Genomic DNA, 23,890 nt, shown 5'->3' on the forward strand with positions numbered 1-23,890 from the left:
TGAAACTCTCATTATCTGCAATTGTGCGCTCGGTGAAGATTAGAAGCTTATGTTGGTTCAGTGCGGAGGGGTGACGCGAAGAGTGACGAAAAATATTACTCGTGGACTTTTTGCGGCTTTGTTTCGTCGTGGTGTCCTTGTCAGTCATTGAAGACAAAGAAAATGACGATCTTTTACGCACTGAATATTTTTTTTTTAATTTTTCGTCATGGGTCAGTGACGAAACCGATGATTACCAACCCTGATCTTGAGGATTTGTCTTCTTTGAGTTTATTCCTAATGTATCCTTAGAGGATTTCATGAATGAAATCTTTGAGAGATCCTAAAAACTATATAACATGAATTTCTAGGAAAATCATAAAGAAGTTCCTGCAACAAAAATTTGGAAAAATGTTGAAATACCGCCTGGAGGAAACCAAGACCAGGCTGTTAAGTATCATCAGTGTTGTAAGCAATCATCAATTATATCTTTGCGAATACTCCTTAAATTACCAAAATAAATCCTTATATAATTTATAACATATTTCTGCAATTTCTGTATGATTTATTGTTTAACTAAAAGGTTATTTATTTAAATGATATTTCAAAGTTAACACTGGGCGAATTTGTTTGATAAGTAATATGTTGTATTTCATCACATCTTTCTGGAGATTTTTTTCAGGAAAAAGATCACTGAAGAGATTTTAGAAGCAATCAGGGCTGGTAGCGACTGAATGTCTTGAATATAGGAACTTAAAACATCTCCGGTGTGAAAAAAGATCCAAAAAGTGATCAAAATGATACCACGCAAGGACCAATAACACAAAAGAAACCTTACAGAAGCTTTGAGTCATTACGACAAGTATTACTTCCAACCAAGTACTATTATATCCAACAAAATTGTCGTTCAGGATTTCTTTATGATTTGAACCAGGAATTTTGATAAGAATTCTTTTAAAATTATTTCACAGATTTTATGTACCATTTCCCAAGGAAGTTTTCAAAGAATTTTCCAGTGATGTATCCAGGGAAATGTAAAGGAATGGTATCAGAAAATTTTGAAAACATTTGACCTAATATAATCCAGTAAAATCTGATGAAACTTGCGACAGTTTTAAAGTAATCTGATGAACTTCCTCTTGTGAACATTTGCCATAGAGGGTAGTCTTAGATGAATTTAAAAATACATTCAAACGAATCTATGAATAATATCCTTGAATTCCTTGAAAAAACATCGATCGGAATCTCTGTAGAAAATAGTATAGGAATGATCTGAGAAATTACTAGAATAATTGCTGAAACCTTAAATAAAGACGTCCCTGAAAGCATTTCAAACAAATCTCTGAAAAAATAGCTATTAGAATAAATGAAGCTTTTTCTCGAAGAATCTGAAAAGAAATCCTGAAAATTTGTGGAATAGTCGCTGTGGAGTAGTTGTAGAAATTTTCATTAGGATTTACTGTAAAACAAAGTGTCTTTAGAGACCGTTTTGGTTAAAATTGGTGTATTAGAGAACTGCTAATAAAAATAGCGACTTTTTAGTCTTGCATTAAAATAGTGACCAAGTCTCTGAAAACAGATCTTCTACCAGCCCTAGGCATTTTTAAGCATGTGTAAAAATTACAAAAAAAATGCGTTGGTTTTTCAGTGAGTCGTACTCAACTCTACGTATCTTTTTTAAGCGTGTTGGTTTTGATTTCTTCCTCTTTATCATCGGTTTTTAATTGCACGATGATTTTCATTCAGCCCAAAATAGTATAATCGTTCATATTGTGTATGAGTCGTAATGCACGAGCATAACCCCTCCCTCTCTCTCTTCGAGCGTAACGTAATTTGTAGCCGGTGCCTTATATAAATTATCGTTAAAATTTACGTGAAATATTGATTTTTTAAACAGCAAGTACGATTAAAGTGTTGAACCGTATGCTTTCGGATGGTGCATAATATAAGTGAAATATTTCATGCCTAATATAATAACAATAATAATAATTTTATTGCAATTTAAATCAAGCATTATAAGGGGCCTTCCTTAGCCGAGTGGTTAGAGTCCACGAAGCAAAGCTATGCTGAAGGTGTCTGAGTTCGAATCCCGGTCGGTCCAGGATCTTTTCGTAAAGGAAATTTCCTTGACTTCCCTGGGCATAGATAGAGTATTATCGTACCTGTCACACGATATACAAATGCGAAAATGGCAAATTAAGCAAAAAAAGCTCTCAGTTAATAATTTTGGAAGTGCCCATAAGAACACTAAGCTAATAAGCAGGCTCTGTCCCAGTGAGGACGATAATGCCAAGAATAATAATAAGAAGAATATGATAAATAAGATATGCTTTGTAACAATAAAAAAACATAAAAATCTCAAAACCATTTTTGGTAGTATTGGCCGCCTCTTCGACCATTATGCAATGCATGACGTTGTTAAACGCAGAATCTCAAAAATAATCCCATGAGCAATTAAAAAAATATCTTAAGAAATTATTAAAAATATCGTAAAATTGTGTATTTTTCCAGAAATTATTGAAAAAAACCTTTTTTTTTACTAAATGAAATTCCTGTTGTAATTGAACATGTTTCAGGTGGAATACCGGGAAATAAGTAAGAAATATGTAAAGAATCGCTTGGAAGTGTCAATTTTGGAATTGTTAGACAATCCTTGAAAAATTCTTGAAATGCTTCGAAAAATGATTCATGCAAAAAATATCTATAATCATGGATAATTAATGAAAAAAATAAATAGCATTACCCACATAAATTTTTAGTGGAGTCATTAGATTAATTACTTGTTTATTTAGTTTTTTTTTTAATTCTCGAGGACAGACTTTCTTGAAGGAGTCGGAAATCGATAAGCACTCTTCTGGCTACGTCCATGCTTCAGGCTCGCGTATACGGACCTCGAACCGATGAGTGAATTATCAACTTTAACTCAGGGCAAATATTGAACCGAAGTTCTAATGTTGGACTAATAGAACTGATGAAAATGAAATCAATTATGTTACAATGGATGAATTTTAAAAGGACAGAAAAAAGCGAACCGCTATTAAAATACATATCAACGTACGTGGAAGATTGCAAGATGGTCACGGACCACATTCTATCGGCAAGAATTTGAATTTCAAATTTCTACTTGAACTCGCTTTCTATGGTTGCGCCATCGGTAGCACCGGGGGAAGATTAAACTTGTTCACTTATCGCTCCTTTACTACCACTACCGCCCTATAGATAAATCTCGGCATACGAAAAACTATACATACACCCCGGTGCAAAAGTTTAGGAACATCCCCAAAATTACATATCACGTCTAACTGAAACACTTACAGTTGAGGTCGAAATACGCGTATCTGTCAAAGGATACAAACTCTAGTGAAATTAAATGGTATAGTACTTTTCATCTACTTATAGGTATTCCACTAACCAGCTCAAAGATTTATTTTTAAAATTGTTGTCGATCCAATGCTGAGAAAATCAGTCATGTTTTTTAATGTAACTTTCAAAGAATGTCACAACTTTAAGTACAAATTTATTAAAAAATATTCAAACCTGTTTTGTCAAAATACTTAAGACAGTAAGGAATTATTTTTCGAGTGAGTAATAACGGGGCCTTCCTTAGCCGAGTGGTTAAAGTCCGCGACTACAAAGCAAAGCCATGCTGAAGGTGTCCAGGATATTTTTGTAATGAAAATATTCTTGAATTCCCTGGGCATAGAGTATCATCGTACCTGCCACAGGATATACGAATGCAAAAATGGTAATTTTGGCAAAGAAAGCTCTCAATTAATAACTGTGGAAGTTCTCATTGAACACTAAGCTGAGAAGCTCTGTCCCAGTGAGGACGTAATGTCAATAAGAAGAAAAAGAGTTTCAATTAGCATGCAATTACAGATATATTAACAAAACACTTTTGTTTATTTTTTTCAGTTGATGACCCCAAATTATCGCACGGAAGTGTTCGCTAGAAGAAGACCTGCTGTTCTTGCATTCTCCTGCTATCGCCTCCAAGCCTCCCAACATTGGGGTCGAGATTTATCGCCCCAGTCAGACATATTTCAATGGTACTTGGAATAATGGCACTCATTGATGAATGGAAGAAGTGCAATGAAATCGTTTTTTTTTTATCCTGTGCCGATCGTCCGAAAACGGGCACCGACGACGATGACGAAAGAAAAATCGGCAAATTGTCCCTCCAGGAGCAATCTGTTTCCGGCGCGATGTTATGTAGACTTGTAGAACATATTTGCGCATGGAGAGGCTACGGGGTGGGATTCTTTTATCTGAAGTGATGTATCAAATGGATTGCAATACATTTTTTTCTTTCTTGGAAACAACTAGCATGTACGAAAATTTGTTTATATTAGACTAGAACTACTCAATGATGATAATATTAAAGACTTGAAATCGGCCATAACGGATTTCAACAATTTTTTGGTCAAATGGTCATTAGCATGATGTACGAAAAAACAAATTTCATACCATTCGGAGCATCCTTCGACCCAAAAGGACCACTAAATCGTGATTGAGAAAAAAATCTATGATTTTGCATATTACCTTATATTTAAATCTTGGAAACTATTAGACACAGAGACAAATGACTTTCAGCATTTTAGAAGGAAATTGTCAAATAAATAGGGCAACTATACCGTTAGTTGCCCTAATGGAAAATAGCTTAATATGCTGTTAAAACAATGAAATATGTGATTTTAAGGTATCAATCGATAGATTACAATTCCATCTATCACTCAAATGTATGAAAATCGTCATTCTTTTAAAATTTCCCTGTAAAAATTCTTGCACCACTATTAGGAACACTGTTCCTTTAGTGGAGGTATGTTTAAGCATGGTTCCTTTAATGGTGCAATCCATTGATTTATTATGGAACCCCCCACTATGAGTACTGATGCACCACTATACCACGCAAAATTTTGAAATTTACGTTAAAATTGAAGATTTGTGATAATTTAAAAGTTTGTTCATGAAAAGCCGTAAATTTCGAGCTAAGCCTCCAAATTTTAGCATTTTGTATGAAAAAAAGCCTATGTTTGCTTTATGCTGTCCACTATTGTATAATGTTTTTCAAAAGCACTTACAAAAGTTGCAGTTTTTACGGTGGAATTATTTCTTCCATCATCAGAACATGTTCAACATCTACAAATTTGCTTTAATACTCTTGGCAAAAAATGCATTTTTCTGCTGAAATTCAGACAATAAGATCAATCAGCCGAATGGAAAACTTCACTTCAACTGAGCAGGCCCAACTCTTGCTGGCCGAGGTGTTAAGCTTTTGAATGGTGCTTAAAATTCATTTTGATGGAAGGAAAATAGTTTTTTTTATATAATAACTTAAATTTAGATGGGTAAAAGTTGGACAGTTATGGTCAGCAATATTGTGGGGGCGAAATTATACTTTTCCCATTCCCAAAATTATTGAGAAGGCAAAAGTGCTATCCCCCATATGTCCCTTGCAATTCCTACTATTTTCTCGCCAGGCACATTTTCTAAGGAACGTACAGAAATTACTTCCAGAGATTCTACAAAGATTTCTAATCGAAATTCAAAGTTCTCCAGGAGTACATGGACTGATTTTTCTGAGACTTTCTTTAAAATTTCCGTTAGGACTTCTACGATAATTCTACGATACCAGTATCATCATTTTCCTGTGAATTCCTTTCATATTTCTGTTTCGGGTTTTTCCAAAAACCAAGAATTCCTCGAAGGACGCCTCCATAAACTGATCTTGAGGTGTCTTTAGGGATTTTTTCTTTTCAGGATTTGCTCCAGTGATTCTTCTATAAATTTCTCAATAAATCGTTCCATGGATTTTCCTATGAAATCCAGTATGATTTGCGATAAGGACTTATTCAAGATACAATAATTTGTCTAAATACATCTTCAAAAAAGACACGAGATTCCTCAGACGATTCGTTTAAGAATTTCGCAAAATATTCTTCCAGAAAATTCTGGGTGAATTTAGCCGTGAATTTCTTCTGCGATTTCACAAAAAAAAAACATCTTTAACTATCTTCTACCGATTTTCTTAGAATTTCCTATTTTTCCTGATTTTTTGTAAAACTTTCGAGCAGGAAATCTTCAAAGATAATTTCAGGAGTATTCCAGCTTTTTGCCCAGGACTCCCTTCAAAGATCCAAGCAGTAATAGATTATCCCAGAAATTTCTAGCAATTTGATTATTAATTGTCTTAGGGATTTCTCTAGCGATTCCCTCAGAAAATTACCAAGAGACTTTTTCGTAAATTTTTAAAGGTACTTCTCTGAATTTAAATCACATAAAAAGAGAAACCTCAAATTTTGAACCAAAAATATTGAGATTTAGATTTAATTCTTCCGAAAGAGGTGCGCTTTGCGAAAGAGGACCACGTAATTATTGAGCCGAAAATGGATTCAGGTTAACTTCTGCGTCCATGAGTTCTCTCGTGGTGTAGGGGTAACGCGCCCTATCTAGTGAACAGGGAGTCGTGAGTTCGATTCTCACCGAGGAGAAGGAGACGTGTAACTTTTTCGCAAATTTCACATCAATTTGTCCATTTCATCTAAGAGCAAAGTAGGGAAAGTGTACCAGTTATGATCATAGTGGTTCTCTATTTGGCCATAAGCGAAAATTCGATGACTTTCACATTTTTAATCTCTTTGAATGTTTTAAAATCAAGATATATCCTATATTTTACTGCTAAAACACACAAAACTTTTCAAAATGTGGAGACATTCAAGTTATCACGTATGACGAAATAGGGAACCACTATGGCCGTAACTGGTACATATGTAATGTTTAGTTTTTCGGTAGTTGTTGAACTTCCACTCGGTTGGTTAGCCGTAAACCACGAATCATAATTAAAAAAAAGTATTTTTTTTTTTATAATTTACTAAAGCTTCAAAAACATCTTGAAGCTATTTTCCATATTTGAGCAATTCTCGCTGAAACCAGGCCGCCATCGGCACCCATCGTTAGAATTCCAATTTTATGTCACTGATCGCAAGTTTTCGATAAAACTTAAGGGTGATTCTTTCGGTTTTCTCAAATTGGTGGACCCCTCGTACGCCAGCTAGCTAAACAGTTTGCGAAAAAGCCCACTTTTTGATAAATCTTGGGTATTTCTTCACGTGATATGTCTTATATTTCAATTGGAACACATAGTAAACTTAGTGGCATCATTTACAGAAAGGATGTAGCTTCAAAGGTTCAATGAAAAATGTGGATAAAACTAGCTTTCCACAGAAAAAAATCCGTTCTCCTATGCGTGAACAGCAGGCGTGAACTCGTCAACAAGCAAAAATACACCGTGAACTGGATCATGTATGGACCGATGCACGAGTTCACTATTTGACGTTTGAGCGGTGCCGTGTTATTTACGTGACCATGGCAACTAGTGAATTCGGCACCGCTCAAACGTCATATTAGTGAACTCGTGCATCGGTCCATACGAGAACGTTCATGATAGTTCATGTATTTTTGACAGTTCACGTTTTCCAGAACGCTTTATTGAGCGTGTATTACGACTAGTTTTAGTTTTAGACAAATTTGATATTCCACAAACCATTAATTAATTTAATTTAAGGAGAACTGTTAATTTAATTAATTTAATTTAAGGATGCTAAAAGGTTCAAAAAGGTTAAAAATAACAAAGTAATAAAGACTTAACCGACGATCATATTCAATACCTTGAGAATTCACCTTAGAGTCGCTTGAGCCACTTGAGCCAATTTTAATATATTTGAGTCAAAACTTCAGGTTTCTCTTTCTATGTGATTTAAATACGGAAGAGCACGCGAATTTTTCGTTTCGATAACTTTTGGAATATTAGTCGCACTTTGAAAGCCAAGAATATTTAAAGAAATCCTTAAGCGAACTTCTTAAAAAATACAGTGTCTGTTCGATTATGGCACGGCTCAATTTTGGCAGCTTTACCGTTCGATTTTGGCAAGATGAAAATCCTTATACAGAAAAAATGGATCATAGTCAGTCATCTCAATGTTTTTGTGGTTTTTTTTTTTTTTTTTTGGAGCTAACCACGTTCAAAATAGGTAAATTTAATTCGTGATCATTATTAGGGTGATAAAAGTTTCAATAACAACAACCGATTAATTTTGGCACGGTTTGTTTTTGGCAACATGATTTTTTTTTGCATTTTGCCAAAATCGAACGGGCACTGTATCTGATAAATTACTAAGCATCTCAGAAAGAAGTTCGGGACCCTCAAAAAATAAGAGGACTGCTGTACTATTCTTTGGAAGAACTCCTGGATTTGTGGAAGGAAATCACTGTAGGAGTTCTTTAAAAAAAAAGCTGAACAAGCTCCTAGGGCAAGACTGCAACGACTGACTTTTTTTCTTTTAAATAGGAACTAGAGAGGCCTTATAATGTGACCAAAAATATACTCAACAAAGCATATTAAATAAACAAACATAAAGTTTTATAAGGAATTCCTTAAAGATTTTTTTTCTAAGGAATGTTTTGAATAGTTTCTATGGAAATTAATCGTGACACTACGCCAAATATTCCTTCAAAAATTTCTTCATAAATTCTGCATAAAATTTGCTTAAAATTTTCATCAGATCTAACTCCGAATATTTCTTCAGAATTATTCCAGTCATTCTTTCACAGACTTTTCATAAAATTGTCCATTTTCGTTGAAATACCTTCGAAAAAGAATTCACGCAAGATTTTTGAAGGATACATCTAAGAATCCTTACCGAAATATCCTGGTGAAATTCAGAAATTTCTCCAAAAAATCTTCCGGAAAAGGGTGTGTGGCGCTGAAACATGAATCACGAGTTGTATCAAGTGCATAAAGAAGCGAATATTATTAGGCGCGTGAAATATGGCAGACTTTAATGGGCCAGTCACTTAGTACGGATGTCATAAGAAAGAATTGCGAACATAATACTCAGCAGGGTAATCAGGTAGAGGTCGGCGACTTTGTGGAAGACCACGAATACGTTGGCCTTACGCAGTGGATGAGGATCTGACGACCCTAAATTTTCGGGGCAACTGGAAAAGTATCCGGCTATTAGAGATGATCGGATCTCGGGTTTTCAAACCCGAAACCCGACCCGAACCCGGGTTTTCGGGTTCGGAATCGGGTTGGGTTTGAAGGCCAGGATTCGGACTTGAAAAAAGTCGGGTTTAAGTCGAGTTTGGTGAGAATTGTTCACATACGCCAGGGCTGGTAGCAAAAAGTGGTACCGAAAAAAGTTATTTTAGTGACCAGTTTTGAGAAATAAGTGACTAAAAAGTGACTTTCGTTTCTCAAAAAAGTGACTAAAAGTGACTTGAAAATCAAACCGTATAAAATATGATAGAGAGTATTCAACATGATCTACTGCAGGTAGTAGATGTAGTTGGAAGTTTTTATTGTGCTTCCAAAATTTCAAGACATTGCCTACAATTATTACCATTTATGTAAAAAATCCTATTTTATCAGATTTTCAAACTTTTCGAAAGATCACTCAAGTATTTTATTCTGTAAATTTTAATAAGCGTTTGGAAAATTTGTTAAAACAAATTTTTTATCGTTTCACATTTCCATCCCAAAAATTGACATTTTAAAAGTTGCTAAAATTTAATTCATTGTAAACTGGTAAACTGTGTAGATCCCAAAACTATTCCATGACTTCATTTCGATAAGAATTTAATATTCAGTCTAGAAACATTATAGGCGTATAGATGAAGTAACGTCAAATGTAAGATTCACTGAAGAATGCTTTCTATTTAGCTCTATTAGATTCTACTTTAAGGCGAGTAGGCCGTCATTGAAATTTGAACGTGTCGATGATGATTGTTGCAGATCATGTCACAATTTTGAATTAAAGAAAATCAGTTGGTATTGCATTGATGCATCTGAAAAAGTATCAGCATACTTTCTGCATTCCAGCGTATAAGAAATACTTTCACCGGATCAATATGCTTTATGAGGACTGATATTTATTACTTTGAAATTGCGACCTGCTATGCAACAGTTCGCCAAGACGAATGACGGGATACTTAGCCTTAACGCTTTTACCTAAAAAGGCCAATATTTTGTGTAACTAGATCAAGATTACGCAAAATGTAATAGGGTGCAGAGTTCCTTGGGCACTTCCATGATTAACTTTGGTAGGGGGATTTCCTCTTCAATGCCTTCAATGCCTATTATGGCAAAATATGAGCTCAGTCAGTAGTTTTCAAAAAACTCCACTGCCGAAGTGAATCGAAAGTGCCAATAATAGGATCCAGCTCCCTACTTGGGCATTAATCAAATAAAAAATGATATAGAAGTTCGAATATGATTGAAATACTGCCTAAAACCAATGTATGATAGACGCGTCCTTCGAACGCCGACTAAGGGAGAACAAAAGGTTGACTTAAGCCTAAGTGAAATTTTCCATCAGTAAGTTTGATGGGAGGTACCTTTGGCCAAAGGGACATTTCGCATAAAGAAGATAGGCTTAACAGGCTGTTCTTCTGAAATATGATCTTAAAGTAATTATTAGCACTAAGCTTCCAATATTACAATCGAAATACGTTGACACTTTCATGCTTCACTTGACATTGGGGATTATAGTCGGTTGAATTGTAATAAACTATGCAATTAAAATACTTAAATATCACGCATATTATTGTCAAATATAAGCTCTGTGGCTTTCAAAAAGCATCCTGCCGAAGTGATTCAAAAAAGCTAAGAAGAGGATCCGACACCAAACATTTCATTGAAGAAAGCATGCGTGATTTCATGAACAATTCAATGAAAATGATAAATTCGACCGACATAAAAACCTTATACCTGTAAAAACCTGTATACTATCAGCCAAGGTTAGAGCCAAGATCCGGCCACTTTTAAAGGTTTGGTTTGCAAATCAAGTCAGTCCTAAAAAGTATGATTAGCTTCTAATCTTAAATAGAACAATAAATAATTATTCTTCGTTTTACGTTTTAGTGTTGAATACCTATATTATAAATTTTGTAAAATTTTAAAAGCTAATGTGCTTTATATTTTAAAACGTAGATAGAAGATGAACATCTAATTATCCACCACAAGATATAAAAAAATCTAATAAAAGACTATGCATTAGATATTCAAAAAGAGTACTAAATATTTAAACCTTTAGTTTCGTAACAATGAACTTACACCATTCTAATAATACCTTAGATACTATTACAAATTACGCGGAACTCTATGAAAGACTAACTTTTCTCCAAACTTTTTTCACAAGAACCCATAAACCAATATTTTGATACTGACATGAAGTTATTCTGGTGTTGGTTCTTGGTGTTGGTGTGATTTTTTGACGAAAAAAGTGACTTTAGTTGAAATGGCTTAAAAAGAGACTTTAAAGTGATTGGCTTAAAAAAAGTGACCAAGTCACTAAAAAGTGATTCGCTCCCAGCCTTGCACATACCGTCGTGTGGGGTGACATTGGGCCTAGGGGGTGACTTTGACCGCCTTTTTCGATGCATCTCATGGCTAGTACGGGAATGAAAAAACTAATCCATGACAATCCAGCGACTATTTATAACGTATTCTTGAAGCTCGCTACATTGTTTTCATTATTTTGGTTTCAGTTTGCTGTAAAAATCTTGGCCCAAAGTTACTCTTATGGCCCAATGTCACCCCGCACGACGGTAGTAACAACCTCAAAGCTACCCTATGCATCAGAAACGATGAATTTATCATCTTTTCGAACTCAGGTTCCATTCGGGGTTTTCTTGAGTCGGGTTCGGGTGTGAAAGCGAAAATTTTTCGGGTTCGGGTCGGGTCCGGATTCACTTTTCAATTTTTGTCTCGGGTTCGGGGCGGGTTTGGGTTTGAAAGAATAAAACAAGTCGGGTACGGGTCGGGTTCGCGTTTGCGAAATGTGAAACCCGACTATCTCTACGGGTTATACCGACAAAGGTGGTGCTCTACAATACGCCCGGCTGTAGGCATCAATGCATCAATGAAGGTATCTTGGACCTTTTTTAGCCCTTCTATGAAACGCATATAGTCATTCAAACATTGATAATTCAAACTAAACAGAAGGTTTCTATACTTATTGAATTTCGACTGTGGTATTGATTTACTATTTGGGAGAAATAGGCTTAGCAGTCTTGGTGTGAAGGTTTTTAAATCATTCCAGACGTTTCAACCCATTTAAGGTCTTTCTCAAGGGTTTGATTTTCTATTGTGTTTTCGTCAAGATGGTTTTGCATAACGTAAAAATGTCATATGAAAGGCTGTTTTTCAATATGGTCCGCCCCAGTGGGATATTTTGTGGGTCGGACAAATTGCTATAATTTGTGCAATTAGAATTTCAGCACTTGGGATCGCTATCTTCCATTATTACTTTTCATATGACGAAAAAACGAATCGAGCCTTTGAAAAATAACCAAAGAGGCATTTCTTGAAAGTTTTATAAGGAAAAAAAAAATATATAAAAAATGTTAACATTTTAATTAGGTTTTGAGAAATTTATATGTGATCGTAATTACGAATTTCCAAGTACAATATCGTAAAATCTTTTCTGGAGAGTTTGAATGTATAACTTAATAATTTCTCTTAAATTTCTCAGATCATAAAACATCAATAAGTTCATCGATGTCAGATGGATATGCATTTTTGTATTACAATTTCAATTTTCCCATTAGGCCCACAGCTACCGAAATATGCTTGAGCAACACTGGCTTATGGAAATATAAGAAAAAAAAAACAACTCACCCCGCCAGGAAAGAAGCAACAGTGCTTCCGCTCGATATGTTTGCCGAATGTCATCTGCAGCAGTGATAGACGCATCGAACATGTTTCCAGAATGTCGCACTCGCAGGCCAGCGGGTGATTTCGACGAGCTGATTCTCTGCAAAAGAAAAAAAGACGGATAATGTTGATTAGATACGACTGATTACAATTTGAAAGAATTGAATATGTTTAAAAATATAGTTTTATATTTATTTTATGGTCTATTCCATTACTATATCCACGTCTACAAAAAAAAAATTATCACAAATTATCAAATTAAATACAATTTTAATAATATGATAGTGTCGGTTAGAGTTTTCAAACAACGTCAAGAACAAACTTCTTTTTATAACAGATCCTAGCAATGACATATTATCGGTGCGGTAAAAATTAGAAACAGTTTATTCGCCGAGGTTGGATTTTTCTCGTTTAGTGTAAGTGATTAGTATACTCTGTACTTGTGATTGCTGTGCGATGTGCTTCATTGTTGCAGGACATTGTTCTCATTATTATTGCGGCCTTCAGCCTCTCGGTGGGATCACCTTAAGAAGATATATGAATAATTCCGTTGCTGGTTTTGATCATGTTACTAAGAAAATAGTGATAATGTGATAATATAGTGAGATGACGTTCTTGTGTCGAATAAGTTTGTGTGGTTAATGGACTTTTAGCGAGAAACAACGGACACGAATTGGAACATGGAACGTACAAACCCTAGCCCAGCAGGGTAAACTGGCACAACTCGCCAACGAGGCGTGTCGCATGAAGCTGGAGATCCTAGGACTGAGCGAAGTCCGTTGGCCAAACTTTGGAGAACACAGAATACCATCGGGACAGATTCTGCTATATTCTGGCCTGCGAGGTGAACACGCTCCTCGGCACCGTGGGGTTGGCTTTTTGCTCAGCGCCCAAGCTTACGCCGCGCTTATGAAGTGGGAGCCTATAAATGAGAGAATAATCGTCGCCAGATTTAGAACACGGGTCCGAAACCTTACCATAGTCCAATGTTATGCGCCAACCGATGCTGCCGAATTGCAGGACAAAGAGAACTTTTACAGTCAACTCAATGCTGTCGTGGATAAGATTCCGAAGGGTGATATCAAGATCTACATGGGCGACTTCAATGCGAAGATCGGATCTGACAACTCGAGCTATGAGCCTGTCATGGGACGCCATGGTCTCGGAGAAATGAGCGAAAACGGAGAACTGTTGGCAGGGTTTTGTGGCAATAACGACATGGTGATCGGGGGTTCGCTCTTCCCCCATCGTCCGGTTCACAAGGCCACGTGAGTCTCCCGTGACGGCTTTACCGAAAATCAAATTGACCATATCTGTATCAGCCGAAAGTGGAAACGGAGCCTTCTTGATGTGCGGAATAAACGTAGCGCTGACATCGCATCCGACCATCAACTCCTCATCGGCGAGGTGCGTCTGCGCTAGCGTTGGGTAAATTTGACCAGAACATCGATGTTACTGAATCGATTCAAATTCGATGTGTCGAATCGATTCACCGATTTAATCGAATCATTTGAATCGATGTTTTTGAATCGATTCAATTTTCAAACTCATATGGAAATTTACAAAAACATGATCTCAAAATAAGACCAAATTCAATCATAAAATTTCATCAATTAAATAACGTTCGAAATTGTAAATTATACATTAACCGCTTCAAGGCAGGTTCAAAACTAGGTTTACGGTTTATCAACTCATTAAAAATCTAATCAATTCCATTCTTTTGAATCGAAATAAGAAATCGAATGAAGAAAATCGATTTGCTCGATTTTAAGTGATCTTGAAATCGATTCAAAAAATCGATTATTCGGAACAAAAAAATCGATGTTCGTAACATCGATTTAAAATCGCCCATCGCTAGTCTGCGCATTGCGCGGATTCGTCTACCGGAGGAAAGAGTCGGACGTCGATTTAACACACGCCGACTGGAAGATGCCACAGTGAAAAGGTCCTTCGTCGAAGAACTGGAGACTCGTGCTGCTAATATTTCGGAAGGTGGCAGCGTAGAAGAGCAATGGACCGCCATCAAGAATGCCTTCATCACTACCAGCGAAAATAATCTGGGTGAGCTACGCACTCGGAGAAAACAGTGGATTACCGATGAAACCTGGAGGAAGATAAAGGAGCGGAGAGAAGCCAAAGCCGCGATAGAGCGGGCGAAAACCAGAGGAGCCAAGGCACTTTCCCGTCAACGATACTCGGCTCTAGAAAGGGAAGTTAAGCGCTCATGCAGGCGGGACAAACGAGCGTGGGCGGACTCCCTTGCTGAGGAAGGTGAGAAAGCCGCAGCAACCGGCGACATTCGTCTTCTCTACGTTATCTCACGACGCCTTAGCGGGGCAAAGATGAATACGACGATGCCCGTGAAAGACACGACTGGACAACTGTTAACCGACCCCACTGACCAGCTAAAACGCTGGTTTGAGCACTTCGAACAACTTTTCCAAGTGTCAACCCGGCCACCAACACCTCAGCATGATCCGCCTAGGGTTCGGCGTATTAGTCACGTTAACACCGAAGCTCCATCACTGCATGAGATAGAAACAGCCATCCAAAGTATGAAATCCAACAAAGCCCCTGGGGTCGATCGCATATCAGCCGAGATGCTCAAAGCAGACCCCGCAATATCCGCTCAACTGTTGCATCAACTATTCCGCAATATCTGGGACACCGCGACTTTTCCGGCCGACTGGATGCAAGGCGTGTTAGTGAAGGTACCCAAAAAGGGTGACCTCACTGTATGCGATAATTGGCGGGACATCATGTTGCTATGTATTGTTCTCAAAGTTCTATGCAAAGTGATCCTGAACCGGATCCAGGAGAAGATCGATGCGACTCTCCGTCGACAGCAAGCGGGATTCCGTGCCGGACGATCCTGTGTGGACCATATTGTCACGCTCCGTATCATCTCGGAGCAAGTCAATGAATTCCAAGAGTCCCTGTATATGGTATTCATTGACAACGAAAAAGCTTTCGACCGACTCAATCACGAAAATATGTGGGGTGCCCTGAGACGCAAGGGTGTTCCTGAGAAAATCATCGGCCTCATCGAAGCGCAGTACCAGGCCTTTACGTGCAGAGTATTGCACAACGGGGTCTTGTCTGAACCCATCCGGGTTGTAGCTGGAGTGAGGCAAGGATGTATACTATCACCACTACTGTTCCTCATCGTAATTGACGAGATCCTGATAGGCGCCATTGACCGTGAACAAAACCGTGGGCTGCTGTGGCAGCCTATTACTATGGAGCACTTAAATGATCTCGATTTGGCTGATGATATTGCTATACTAGCTCAACGGCGCTCTGATATGCAGAGTAAGCTAGACGATCTTGCCGAACGCTCCTCAGCGGCAGGTCTCTACATCATTGTCAACAAGACCAAATCGGTGGATGTGAACACGGCCGGCCCTTCCAGCTTTACAGTAGCCGGGCAAACAGTGGAGAACGTCGAAAACTTCCAATATCTTGGTAGCCAACTGACGTCTGACGGCGGTACCAAGTTCGACATAGGTGCACGGATCAAGAAGGCTAGGGCTGCTTTTGCGAGCTTAAGAAATATTTGGAAGAACAGTCAGATTAGTCAACGCACCAAAATTCGAATATTCAATTCCAATGTCAAATCTGTGCTGTTATACGCCAGTGAAACGTGGTGTGTATCAGCGGAGAACAATCAACGGCTGCAGGTGTTCATCAACAGATGCCTGCAGTTCGTTAGTCCACTTAAACGCACTGAATTTAGCCGTCGGATCACGCTAGAGAACATGCAACAACCGCGAACGTACTTTGACGAACGGAACGTAATTTATTGGTCTTAATTTGCTTTCACAAGATTACAAATTGCACTCGCGACGTGTGATTCAATATAATTCGGGCATGGTGGCCACACAACTGGATTTCTAATGCTGACCTCCATCGTCGGTGCCACCAGCAACCGATACAAACCGAAATTCGACAACGAAAGTGGGGGTGGGTCGGCCACACTCTACGTCGGGGCGGAAACGAAATCTGCAAACAAGCGCTGGAATGGAATCCAGCAGGACATCGCAGCAGAGGCAGACCCAGAGGTTCATGGCGGCGCAGCCTCAACAAAGAAATAAAAGAAGTCGACGGCAATTTGACCTGGCCGCAGGTCAAGGCGATAGCTGGTAATCGCCTAGGATGGAAATCTTTCACGTCGGCCCTATGCACCAGAATGGGTGCCCAGGACCCATAAGTAAGTAAGTAAGTTAATGTTAGTAAGCTATAAAGAAGGTGATTATTAGAGTGATGATAGTTGGTGATATTGGGAATATTAGTGTTATAAGCAACAAGGACCCTACTTTAATTGCCGGCTGATTGGTCTGGAGCTGCTTCGAGTTCGTAGGGATACGTCAAGAGCTCTCCTGGTTGCTTACATCTTGCAAGGCCGAATATACTGCAGCTATTTACTACAGCAGATCAACATAAACGTACAACCGCGAGCCTTGCGTAACAGTGTTATGTTGAGAACGCCACTTCATCGAACTAATTATGGCTTGAACGGTGGAAGTCAGCGCGTTTTCAACCGAGTTTCTGCATCATTCGATTTTCACCTACCTCGGTCAACTTTGCGTCGGCGCTTTGTGTCACATTTCGCAGAATAGTATATTTAAGTTTTAAAATGTTTTAAATTTTAATTTTAGTTCATTCTATCATTAGGGCTTTTGAAGTCTGTTGATATTGACTGTTAAATAAATGTACCTAATGAAGATAATGATATTGAGTGTTGATATGATTTATTTATTACATTGATTGTTTTTTAATGAGAAGTTTTCTACTTTAAACTTGATGAAGCAGTAGTATTGTGTTGTGGCTGGGTTATAGATGTGATGGTTATAATAAAATTGGTATAGATAATGGTGACGCTGTTAGTAGAAATTCTGTTGATAATTAAGATTATGATATCAATACCAGTGAATAGTGCTATGAAGTAATCTAATAGTTATCAAGTGAAGTGATAGTGTGAAAAGAACGTTTCCCACCTTCTACCGTAACCTTCTGAGACAGATCGCAACAGTGTCTTCTTGGAAGTCATATTTGCTTGTACGTCTGGTAAACTGCTTCAGAAGGATTACGTCCTCTTTCCTATCTAAAGTCTAGTTTAGAGCTTTGGACAGTATCCACTGTACGACTAGCAAAAAAAAGAAGAAAAAAAACTAGGACACAGCATCTTAGCTTTGTGTTCTTGATTAACTACTCTCTTTGCCAAATGAATAACTGCTCTCTTTGCCAAATGAGCATTTCTACACTCGTACATATATCGTATGGCGGACACAAGATACTCTGTTGGTAAGTTGGGAAGTCGAAAAAGATCCTTCCTGAAAAGATCCTCGACCGGTGGGAATCAAACTTACAGCCCTCATCATGTTTTTGACATAACAGTTTGATTTTAAACGTTACGTAATTTGTGTATCAAGTCTATTACATGATATTATAAAATATTTCAACTCGCACTTTTTTAGCATCGGCCTTATTTCTACGTAAGTGAAAAGAATTCTTGAATTAGTGACTCAACTGAACCTACATGATGTAGCTTCTAGAGCAGCGATGCTGGGAAGCACAGAAAATGAAAAAGTTGTTGTAAGAATTCACCCTTTCACTTTCCCAAAGAAACCGTGAAGCCCAACTGATCCAACCAGACCCAGGATTATTATTATCGCTTCCAATCAAATTATAATAAATATCGGTAACAGATTTTCTTACCCACGTATTTATACCCCGTTTTCTTCTCATTTTTTGCCCCGACAATTTCGGATTCAGACTCCACCACAACACCTGGGGCCAGAAAGCCTTTTTGTTGCACATAAAAGTATCGCTAAGCAGAGACAGTGCATGCTTAAGAGAAGCAATAAATCAATTATTTTCCTGCCGTTTAAATACCGAGGTAGAACTGAGAACTGCAAGTAAATAATTCTAGTGGCTTACTAAGTGGGGTTCAGCCGAAGAACGTGCTTGAGTGAATGTTTTGGCCAATGGAGAATATTCTTTGTTCCCAGTGCAAGACTTATTCTGTGAATAGTTTATCAGACGCAGAAGATGTAGTCCTTGCCGTAGTCCACCTTCTTGTCACTATCATCTTTTTCATACAATCTCGGATCCTTTTTTTTCCCTGCCAGCCATCGGCTGACGGGATCCTTATGAGCCACACCTAGACGACAACGAACGAAAGAACTCTTGCAAGACCAAGGAGAAAAAGCATCATCTCTATTCAAAAAACGGTCTCAGATGTATCGCATTTTTCTACCCATCGCTTCAGCTTCAGCAAACAATAAAGTGCCACATTCTGTGAAATATATTTATAAAAAGGTGCTTCTCTTATCATCTTTTTTTGCTCCTGGTCCGCGTTGTTGTGTCGGGTGTAGGAACACGCTTTTTTGTTCGCGTTCACGGTGCTTCATTTATCGTTATTATAAAAAATAGTCATCAGAACTCCAGTTTGTATGCAGAACGCCAGTTGGTTTAAATTGTTATTCTACACCTCTTTTTAGAAACAAAAATCGTTAGACGAAGTTTTATGTTACGCCCTTCTGAAGGGTAAAAATTGTTTTTGAAAGTTTTCAAAAACATAACATAACAAACTCTTGTTAAAGCTTGCCTGGATTTGTCGGAAAAGTTGTATTGATTTCCAATAGGACTTCAATCCTTTTTTCTCTTTTTCTTTCTGGTGTTACGTCCCAACTGACTATTTTTGCATGTGTATATCGTGTGGCAGGTACGAAGATACTTTATGCCCTGGTAATCGAGAAAATTTCACTTACGAAAAGATCCTCGACCAGCGGAATTCGAACCCACGACCCTCAGCATGGTCATGCTGAATAGCTGCGCGTTTACCGCTATGGCAATCGATGTATGTTTTATATGTATTCCAGTCGGCTCTCAAATAATTGAATGTAAAGCTGATAGGATTAAAAAGACACTACACGTTAATACTTCCAGTGGGCTGTTTGCCCTTTAAAGGAAGCACCACACTAGACAACGGACTAGCATGCAACGCCCAGTGGCACAGTCGGAAAACATTCCTGTCGAAAAGTTTTTCGGCCTGAGGCGGGAATCGAACCCACACTCCTTAGCACGATGCGGCTAAATGCCTTGTTGGCACTAACCGCACGGCTTAAGGATTAAGAATCGTTTTATGGGATGTTTGAAATGTAACAGGGACATGACCAGAACCAAAATCAGCGTGTGTAACCAGTTGGCTACAAAGCTGACTAGAGACGGTTAGAACCAAATCAATCGTAAAAGGGTTTCTAGAAGAGGAGAAACATGTAGGGCTATTAGGGTATTGAATTGAGAAATATCATGAAGAGCACTCATCAAATAAAACTCTGCCGTTGGAATGGCTTTGCGAATCACTCCATGAGCGATGATTTGCATTAAAGTCACCAATGACAAAAAAATGTTGACTTTGCGAGTCAATTTCAGTAAGTCAGTTTCGAGCAAATTACCTTGCTTCCCAGTACATTGAAAAAGCAAATAGACAGTTATGAAGTGAATATTCTTTGGGTGTTTGAAGTTTCAAAAAGTTTAGTTTCAAATGACGAAAAAATAAAAAATATAATATGCCTCATACTGATTGAGCCTGTAAATAGGCGCCATCAAAAGGGCGTAACTCGAAATTTCGTCAAACGAAAATCCTTCCAGAGGTGTGGAACAACTTTATAAATTAACTGGTGTTTAAATTATTGATTGCTTTTTTTGCATAATCACAGTAAATGAAGCACCGTGGCGTCGCTTCTGGAGGTCTCTTCAGAAAAGACACTTTTTATTCCTTTTGAGCTCCCCGAGTGTTGGTTGTATTCGTGTTCTAAAAGTCTTCGCTCCTGGAAGCCGATTGTTGCACACCGTTCATTGTGCTGTGCATGGATGCAGAATTTACGGTGCTTATTGTTGGCAACCCGCCCCTCCACCCTTCTCCCCGTGGGGCAATCTGGTGCCGATGTGTTCGGGTATGGGTATTGTTATCAATCGTTGGAAGGAATCTTCGGGCGGTAATTTTATTTTTAATGAGGAAAAATCAAGTTCCAATCAAGGGGTGCATTGATTGGAAGGAAATGAAGCTATTATTGAATTTTCATCAACAGTTTTTCTCAATCAGTGTTCCTTTCACCTTTCGGGAGAGATTTTCGTTAACCATACGATATATGTATTCGGAAATACGAGTTTTACAATTCGTATATTAGCGTTTGTTTTCCTAACGCTACACGCATTTGATGAACATTTTTGTAGACTCATTTCGCAGAATAAGTGATCTTATAAAATTAAAATTATCTGGCAATTCAATTGTTCATTCCAATATATATTCTTGGAAGGTTCCATAGGGGAAAAAGACACGTCCTTAAATTGCACAAAATAGCTGTGCAAGATTCGATCCTTTAGATAACATCAAAGCCCGAGGAAAAGCCTCGCCGAACAAACCTTCTCAACCGTGAGGCTATAAAAATGAAGATTGATAAATATTAACTACCAAATCAATACGGCAATAACTCCTCCCCGTATACGTCAAACGCCAACGATTGTAGCTTCGTCAATCTATCGAAAATCCTGCGCCAACCTGCGTACGAAAAACCGGATACCGATAAATACAGGGATTTCCGGCTGTTCTGTTTCGTTTCGATTTTTCCTCCTCACTTTGACGTGGGCTAGATCGACCGACCTTCGTCCAGTCTTTGTAGCCTCACAGCTCGGTCCTGGGGTTGGTTGACTTGGGGCGGAAAATTTCCTTCCCAGTAAAAATACAATCAATTTAGGAAATGAATTCAAAGTCTTGCTTGTGCGCGCTTGTTCTGCTTTTCGCACCAATGGTCTTCACAATGTTTCTTCGTTTTCGACTTAAGGAAACAATCCGGCTGAAGGTGGAACGGAAGGCGATGGGGGCAGAATTTCACTTCACCAATGCTTGACGATGGTATCTGCTTGACTAGGTAGACGAACATAGAATCGGATGGACAGGTCAGAATACTATTCCCAAAAAGGAAATTGGAAATGCGAGGCAGCTGAGAAACCTCACATATCAACAATCATCCTGTCCCGAGGTTCATGTAAATGCGAATGTGAATATAACTTTTGCAGATAGTGGAATGCCCGTACCGCAGCACTGGACATTTTACGAGAATGAAAGGGCTAGCAGAAGCGCACACTGGTTCAGATTCCGAAAAACGAGCGTTTTTAGTTTTAGATGTCTAAACGTGATTTTACATGGGTGAGGTCGAATATAGGGAAAGTGTACCAGTTATGGCCATTGTGGTTCCTTATTTGGCCATATGTGAAATTTTGATAACTTTCACATTTTAAATCTTTTTTGAATGTTTTAACAGTAAGATATATCTCAAATCTAACTTTTACAACACAAACAAAATTTCAAAATATGACGACATTAAAGTAATCACGTATGGCGAAATAGGGAACCACTATGTCCATAACTGGTACACCTACCCTAGTTATTACGTACTTAATGAACGCCGCCCTAACGCAAAATATTTCACGCTAAATTTCTAACAACCGTCCTGCATAGAATTGCCGGACACTAGCCCTTTTCACAGTGTTTTTAGACTAAATTTTTATTTTTATCGCTTACAATCCATAATTCTGCCGTTTTTTACATACTCCATGCATAAAAGTTGTCGGATTTTGGTTGATATAAGGCCGGTGTCCAGACACTTCGTATGAAAAGCGGTCGTTTGAGGTGACATTGGACCATGGTGGCTTTGGGCCACTATTTTTACAGCAAACTAATGCCAGAATAGGAAGAAAAAACATTGTGATAATAATACGTGATACATAGCCACAAGATGGTCAGAGATTGTTTCTTTGACGTTCATACTATCCATGAAATGCATCGAAAAAGGCGGTCAAAGCCACCCCCTAAGCCCAATGTCACCCCGCACGGTGGTACTATAAGTGCACCAGATCCCGCTAATTTAATACAAATTATGAGATCAAACGATTTTCCAAAAAAATAACTGTTGATTCGATTTATACTTCTTTTATATCACAATGCAGCTCAATGTACATGCATTCAGAGGAAAATTAAGCGTATTTCTGGTCGAACCATAGCTACAACAATGAAACGAAAACATCAATCTAATCAATATAATTCTACTGAATAATGGACACACTTAGATTAAATTACTGGGGTCGGTAAAATTTTACTGGGTTTTGGAACTACCGAAAAAGTCAGTAAAATGAAAACTTTCGCCACTCTTTAATTGAAAAGCAAATTTCACAATGTTTTATTTTTTATCGATATATGATAAAAAAAGAAATCTCTCTGCAAAATTTCAGTGAAAAATCTCTGTTTTTCGATTTCTGACATTTTTTTTAGTTTACTGACTTTTTCTATAGTTCCAAAACCCAGTTATTTTTACCGAACAGATTGAGTGTGGAAGTCACCAACAATATTATGCTATATTTGTGAAGTTTTTTTATGCAGAATTGTATTGAATTAATGCTTTGGTTGATTGGGTGTATTTTCCTCACATCATTACCGTACCCTTAGATTCATTAACCTATCTATAACTAAATACTGAAATATATGTTTTACCCTTCATAAGTGTGAAACGAAAACTGTGTACAATTCATCAATCTAATCAATATAATTCTACTGAATAATGGACACACTTAGATCAAATTACTGGGGTCGGTAAAATTTTACTGGGTTTTGGAACTACCGAAAAAGTCAGTAAAATGAAAACTTTCGTCACTCTTTAATTGAAAAGCAAATTTCACAATGTTTTATTTTTTATCGATATATGATAAAAAAAGAAATCTCTCTGCAAAATTTCAGTGAAAAATCTCTGTTTTTCGATTTCTGACATTTTTTTTAGTTTACTGACTTTTTCTATAGTTCCAAAACCCAGTTATTTTTACCGAACAGATTGAGTGTGGAAGTCACCAACAATATTATGCTATATTTGTGAAGTTTTTTTTATGCAGAATTGTATTGAATTAATGCTTTGGTTGATTGGGTGTATTTTCCTCACATCATTACCGTACCCTTAGATTCATTAACCTATCTATAACTAAATACTGAAATATATGTTTAATATTAGTTATTGAAACTGTTGTGTCTGTTTTACCCTTCATAAGTGTGAAACGAAAACTGTGTACAATTCATCAATCTAATCAATATAATTCTACTGAATAATGGACACACTTAGATTAAATTACTGGGGTCGGTAAAAT

The 23,890-nt window shown here is 37.7% G+C and overlaps 1 protein-coding gene across 2 annotated transcripts in view; it reads right to left on the bottom strand.

Moving 5' to 3' along the window:
* LOC5572358 overlaps positions 1-23,890 on the bottom strand; it is a 305,718-nt gene that overhangs the window by 18,237 nt on the left and 263,591 nt on the right. For both annotated transcript variants that reach the window (XM_021849977.1, XM_021849978.1), the window contains exon 5: positions 12,659-12,794. In XM_021849977.1, coding sequence (XP_021705669.1) covers positions 12,659-12,794 — 136 coding nt within the window. The remainder of the gene's footprint in view (positions 1-12,658; positions 12,795-23,890) is intronic.

The sequence above is a fragment of the Aedes aegypti genome, chromosome 3 (assembly GCF_002204515.2).
Source record: "Aedes aegypti strain LVP_AGWG chromosome 3, AaegL5.0 Primary Assembly, whole genome shotgun sequence".
NCBI lineage: Eukaryota > Metazoa > Arthropoda > Insecta > Diptera > Culicidae > Aedes > Aedes aegypti.